This window comes from Periophthalmus magnuspinnatus, chromosome 23, assembly GCF_009829125.3.
Source record: "Periophthalmus magnuspinnatus isolate fPerMag1 chromosome 23, fPerMag1.2.pri, whole genome shotgun sequence".
Classification (NCBI taxonomy): Eukaryota; Metazoa; Chordata; class Actinopteri; order Gobiiformes; family Gobiidae; genus Periophthalmus; species Periophthalmus magnuspinnatus.
In genome coordinates this window covers 12,456,528-12,463,472 of record NC_047148.1, presented here as the reverse complement: position 1 = coordinate 12,463,472, position 6,945 = coordinate 12,456,528, and the positions used below count along the sequence as shown (strand labels likewise).

The following is a 6,945-nucleotide window of genomic DNA, read 5'->3' as shown; positions in this document are numbered from 1 at the left end:
AATGAGAACAAATGCTGCTGTCAGATTCAGGTGTGAGACAGAAGCAGACCAAGGCTGCTTTAACCTATATATCATGATAGTCATATTTACTTTAAATTAGAGTTTGTTTAACTGTTAGAACAATTTGATATGTAATGTTTATTATCTTAAATCATAACAAACCATTAGTCTACAGGTTCTACTCACTGTATCTTAGTGGCCAGTGCGAATCCTGCTCTCTTTTTTTTCATGGAATACCAGATTTGGTGAAAAAGCGTTCCCTCCTCCTCTTCTTCAGCCCTCACATCCGGGTTAGTTTTGTTGGAGGCGAATGTTATGTTCAAGTGCTTCTGCTTAAAGCGTCTACTACGAAAGTAAGTGCAAATAGATTCAAAAAGAGCTGTAGCTTGCTTTTTGGCGCAATTGACCGAAAACCAACATTAACCAAATAAAAAACCCTTATGCGTAATTGTTACGAGCGCGTGTTTTGGAGACAAAGACTTTCACATGGGAAAGTGTGGCGACTCGTTTATCCCCTGTTGCACTTGAACGCAGCACAAGTCGGGCAGCTTTCAGTAAAAAGGCAGACGGAGGATCCAGCTGCTGTGCGCGAGTGTGCGTGCGCGGATCTGACACAACTGTTCTCTCCTCTATCCAAGTTTGGAACATAAAACTGTTTCGGCGGCGCAGTGGCACTTCAGAGAGTGCTAAAACATCATCCGCGACCGCACTCATGTGATTTTCCCTGTGTGAACCATGTCCAAGAGCCTGAAGAAGAGAAAGAACCACTGGACCAACAAAGTCCATGAGAGTGTTCTTTGTAGGAATGAGGAGGGGAACCTGGGGCTGCAGCTGAAGGGCGGCGCGGAGAATGGACAGTTCCCGGTCATCGGCGAGCTTCTCCCGGACGGACAGTTGTGCCACAGCGGGAAACTCCTCCAGGATGAACTCTTACTGGAAGTCAATGATACCCCCGTGGCTGGACTCACCACTAGAGACGTCCATGCTGTGGTCCAACACTGTAAAGACCCGGTCCGACTCAAATGTGTCAAACAAGGTACGTTTTGGATAACTTTGGCAAACTGCTGGACTTGTTTTGGGGACTTTTTATGTTGTGGCCTGGCCTCTGTGGCGCGCTTTTGTTTTGACATGGCTTGGTAAAAGTGGTAGGCTATGGGCTACCTAGCTATGTTCAAAGCAAATCATAGAAACACGGGAGGAAACTTATAATCCGTGTATTTTTCATGCGTAATTTGTTTGGTTTTGTGCGTTGCGTTAGTAGAGTCTAGTTGCCATGGATTTAGGGGGTGTGTTGCTTTACTTCTCTGACTCATTTGACCCTGATCGTAGCATCCACAAGTTGGTTGACAGAAGTAAATGTACAACTTTACTTTCAGGAACATAGTCTTAGGGTTTTTGCGCACTTGGATAACTCTGCGCAATTACTGGCTACAGCACAAACGTGTTAGATCACTGAAAAGACAGAATAAACAGTGTTCCTACATTCAGGTTAGTCAGGGCAATCTTATTTGGGAATCCTGGGAGGAATTTTAATAACCTGCTGTCCTCTTTTCCTTTTGTGTTGTTTTGTGTGAGACAGGAGGACATTTAAGGTTTATATCTCCATCTTCTTGAGGAAAATTGCTACGCATTTCCACTTAAGCTTTCATTTGCTTTTATAATATGTTTGAAAAGTAAAAGTTTGGTTGGTGATTATTATCCACTTTGTAGGATAGTGGCATGGCTAAATTGCGTTCAAAAATTATATTGCATGAATTTGGTTCCTCTAACATTATAGAGGCGTCAAGAATTGTAAAAAATGAGACGTTTGATAAGGTCACAGCCAGCCCAGCGAACAGTTGAAGAGCTGTAGAAAAGTGCTGGAGGAAAAAACTTTGAAGCAAATAAGGGCAGCAAAGATTTTAAAGCAACACAAACACAATAATACTTTAACTTCTAAAAGCTATTTCTTATAAAACAGCAACCCATAAGGTCTACAAACTTAAAACATGACCTTGTCTCTGTGAACATAATAAAAGTGGGTGCCACAGACCAGAACTGAAGAGGTTTTTGGGGTGAAAAATCGACTGCAAATCCTTAGCAGAAGCTGGTTCAAAATCTTTTAAGCGTGTGACAGTGAGTGTGTGTGTTGGGCATAGGGCAGAGATTTATTCATTAGGCAGCATTCTTATATCAAACTAATGTGTTAATTTCTCATGAAAAATGCATCTCTTCTGATGGCTGGAGTGATTGATTTTCTCCAACCACTTTGTTTGTGTTTGTGCAAAAACAGTTGAATAGAGATTTCAATGATGGATTTGTACATTAAGTACATATTACAGAGAAAAGCTCATGCTTCCTGCCAGTGTCCTTGAGTGGCTGTCTACAAGCATGGTCATTAGTTTTTCTTTCTAATATACCATATCTTTTATGAAAACTCCTGGGCAAATGATATCCTAACTTACTCTATCACTGGCTATTATATCTTTGTAATATTTCCATAGCGTTTACATTCTTATTACCTTTTAGTGAATATTAAATGCCATCTACTTCTTCTGGAAGTTGACACCTCACCACTTTTGGCTAAATCTGCCTGTCACTTACTCCAAAAGGAGAAGTTGATGGGGATGTGTCTGTGTGTTTGGGCGAGAGCTTCATTATCCAGAAAAGTAGTTCTGCATCACCTCAGAAGATTGTTACAGGGTCTCATAATTTTACCCAGGTCTATAATTAGAATAGTAGATTTTATTCTCTGTAACAGTGATGTGCAATGTTTGATGAGACGTGCTTTTATTTAGACATTGTCATCTGTTCTTTGTTATACATTTGTGTGTTTTTAGTGCAATAGATATCAAGTATAGTTTGACAATTTTTCCCATCCAAACATGAAGGTGTAAGCACAGAAGGGAGCTATTACAGCCCTGGACACAATAGGTTCTCCTCAAAGTGTGACATTATGAATAGTTCAAACAGACGTGGATAGAAGGTCAAATCTGTAGCTCAGAGCAGCTCTCCTGCCCAGAGTCTTACATCACCAGCTGAAAACATCATTTGTGCTCCAGTCCGTTGTTGTGGCTGTCACATCTCAGTGCCACCGGCCGCTGCAGTGACAGGCTCTTACCGGAGGTGTGCTGTGCAACGGAGCAGTGGAGCATCTGCACACAGAGCCATGCCCAGTTGCATCTGGTGCAGGTAAGAGCCCACATTTCCAGGACTGCTCAAAGCACTCTGTGTGTCGCTGGATGGCCACTTAGAGTGTGCTGGTGTTTGGGAAAGTCATTACAACAGGCAGAATGCAGGGAGCTTTGGCCTGGCCCAAATGGCATGGCAACAAAGTGTGATTACATTCTACCTTTGCTTTTAAAAGGTTGTTTTCGGCTGACAGCCCTGCTCTGAGGACAGCAACAAAGTTATTCTGTCAGAATAATCTATGCTACAACCTTTTAGCATAAAAAGATAATAATACCCTTTCTATTGAAATGTAAATGCCCTGTAGATGTTAACAGCATTCTATTTTAGGGGAAAGAATAGGTTTGCAAAACAGAGTATAGTAAATGAAGTGCCACTGCCACCCTGACATGACATCCTGTGGATGGACTGTGCACAGAGCAGTCATTATCTCTGAGGCAATGGATAAATTGTTTTCTTTTGAGAGCACATGTTTGGCTACAGCTGCACTTCATTTTGTTGATATATGTGGCACTATTCTTCTGGGTGGATTTAGAGCGCCTACACACTGGTATTAACGCATTATTAGAGGATTTAGACAGACTGTAAGATTTAGACTTGCATTGACATTTCATGCCAAACTGACTGTGAGAGCTTGCTAAAGGATTGTGTGTAAATATGGCTCGATAATCAGGGCTTCACAATATGCTGCTTAATATGTCATTATGCACCTGTTGCGTCCTTTCTCAAGTCCACATCATCAAAGCTGTGTGCACTGCCTGACCGTGCCCATGACCACAGCCGCAAGCATTTCTTGTTTCTTTTAGTAAGTGCATAATTATGTCTACTTCTGGTGTTGGATATCTCAGAAGTGTCACTTTTTCATTTTGAAGTGTGACATATTCCTGAAGTAAAAATACACAATAGACGATAGACTAATATATTGGTGGGCCGGTATAATTGGTGTTGGCATTGGCCATGAAAAAACCTATAATTGTCAATCTCTATGATAAACAATAATATTGAAATGAATGCCACTGACACAATGAGCTTAAAGCACAGTTAAGTCGATATAGTAATTATTCAGAGAAATAGAACAATATACATCTGCTATATATTGCTATACATCTGTCTAAGCACTTAAGCAATTAACTTCACAGTTACATTTGAGCAAATACACTTTTTAAACTTTGATGTCTGTTTTGTTTTATCTTCTCTGCGACCCCTACCTTCTTCGCCTGGTGTCCTCTTTAAACAGGCTGTTTTATTTATGCCATGGCATGGGCTGACTCAGAGTCTGTGGAGCTGAGCGCCTCATCTCACAGGGAGTTAAATATGGTTTATAAAGTCAGGGCAGAAGGAGAGAGCTACTATTGATGATGTTGAAATATACTAAACAACTAAAATTACTAACATTTTGTGATAATTCCAACTATGTGTTTGTTTGAGCTGTTTAGTCCTTGTGTTTGGTCCTAATCTTGTTCTAGTCCTATATTTAGTTGTAGGTTTAGTTCTAGTTTAGTCCAAGTTTTGATGTGGTGCGTGTTCAAACACAGCCTAAATGTAAATATTTGTACCATTTTAAAAACTGTCACCTCAATATTCTCGACAAACACAACCTCCACTTTGAACAATTTTTACGCTCATTTTTGTGATCGAGATCTTTCTAGTCACTTCTTGAGATTTATGACATTTTTAAGATCTTGATACAGTTTATGAAACTGTTTATTTAGTTTAGGTTTAGAGGATTTTTGACACTCCTTATCATGTTTTGTAGAAACAATCTGTGGTCAAACGTAGTGACTTGCATACTGATCTAAAACAGTGCCACAATCACAACTTAACATGGGATACCAAATGCCAACTTACCACGGAGAGAGACAAGATGCTGCAGACTGACACTTAAATGAATTGCTGCACATTTAAATCTTCTTTCACCCCCCACTTTAGTAACTTGCCTCATGAAACTCTGTAACTATTGGCTTAGTTGTTGTAAATATGACTGCATAACTTTATGACTATCCAAATGCCAACCTCGCCGTGTATCCGTCCCATCATCTTTGCTATCAGTGCTTATGACACCAAGTCAATAGCCCATGTCCTCTTAATAGTATGAGTGATGTACGGCCTGATGGCACTGGTCAGCGTTAGCCGGCTGGGAGCGCTCCTGGATGTTGTTGTTGTTGTTGAGTCAGACAGTGAGTTGCTATAACGATGCTCGGCACAGTCACTCGTCAGTCTGTTGCTTGTCAAGGTCCCATTGAGAGTGTTCGAACATCAGGAAGTGCAACGTAGCGAGTGTGCTCTCCGCAAATACACACACACACACAATGTAAAGCTTGTATACTTGAGTGTGTATTGGTATATCCCGGGGGTCCGCACCACTTCCCACGTGTTGCAGCTGCTGTCCGATGATGCCTGACAGGGGGCTTTGCAGAGACATACTGTTGTCGTTGTTTGTGTTGGTCTGTCTGACTGCCAGGCTCACCTCCAGGGACGGGTAATGATAAGGTGCGTGTACGTGCGCAGACCCCCGCACACATACACACATAAGGTGAGTTCTCCTGTCAACGCAAGAGAAGAGGTACTGTATGGAATGACTGAGAGGAACAGGGCAAAACTGCGATGGAGTTGGGAGATGCAATATAAACAATTCCCTATAGTGATTTAAAATTATGTATTTAGAATCAGTATTTGAATTTAACATGATTGTATTTAAATGTACAAGATTAGTGAGATTTGTTGTGACTGTAGGAACTCTTTTATCATGAGCCGTCAAATGTAAAACCCAATGCCATGCGAGACCCACAGTTCTTTGCTGTAAATTGTGAAATTGTAACGCATTTTTCCATGAATCAACCTTTTGATTTGAGTTAGTTTGATTTTGTTACATTTATTCTAAGTAAAAATATAGAATAGAGTAAATAATTCCAAAAAAATCCACCATAGCTTTTGCATTATATAAAAATACTCCCATTGTAATGCCTGATTTACATGTCTTTGTATTGTATTGTATTTTATATCAAAACATCTTAACTTACAGTTTCCTTGTTGCTGACATTACTAGAAAGCACCACATTTTCTGCTGCTGACAGTGATAACGTGTCAATAACTTCAGCTTTCTCCTTCTTTTACACCACTTGTTTATTTTGTGAATCAACAGCTTGTGTGAAGTTTCAGAGATTTGGGACTTGAATAGATGGCCCTGCCACGACTTTGACATTACTTTTCTCTCCCTGTTGCTCTTGCTTTCAACTTGTGAATGAATAACTTTAGAGATAAAAACAAACTCTATGAAAAAGCAGAGGTTTTATCTGAAATCTGGCATATCCAATGGAACTAAGAACAATGAACTTTCCTTGTACAAAGAAACTAAATTAAACAAAGTCTGAACTCTTAAGTATGTGTGAACTAAAAGAAATATATTAAGCTCTTTCAAACTTTTATCATTCATAGAAGAGTAAAAGTAATAAAGCAACATATAGAAATGATTTTCCATGATCCAACAAAATGTGTCACTAGAAAAGCACCTGTTCTACCAAACTTTTTTGTACATGCATCCTTTACCTCTAGTTTAAATTGTTAAATAGTTCTCATGCGAAGGTATATCAGCTTACAGCCAGGCCTTTGTTGTTTATTTCACTCTCTCAGTAGTTTGTGCAGAGCTCTCAATGACACAGTTCTGACCCGGAGATAAGCACAATCTTCTGTGCAGCCAAATCGCTGTTGTCATCTGCAGTGAGTTTTCTGCAAGTAAAGCATCCTCCTTCTCTTCCCAGTTTGTTTCTTTATCAAAGC

At 40.1% G+C, this 6,945-nt stretch overlaps 1 protein-coding gene across 12 annotated transcripts in view; it reads left to right on the top strand.

Annotated features, from left to right (window-relative positions):
* Nucleotides 1-512: 512 nt before the first annotated feature.
* magi2a (membrane associated guanylate kinase, WW and PDZ domain containing 2a) overlaps nt 513-6,945 on the top strand; it is a 152,927-nt gene continuing 146,494 nt past the window's right edge. For 5 of the 12 annotated variants that reach the window (XM_055231999.1, XM_055232004.1, XM_055231995.1 and 2 more), the window contains exon 1: nt 517-1,036. In XM_055231999.1, coding sequence (XP_055087974.1) covers nt 736-1,036 — 301 coding nt within the window. In that variant the 5' untranslated portion in view covers nt 517-735. Of the gene's footprint in view, nt 1,037-6,945 lie in introns of all 12 variants that reach the window. The other 7 variants (XM_055232002.1, XM_055231993.1, XM_055232003.1 and 4 more) reach the window with 4 other exon arrangements.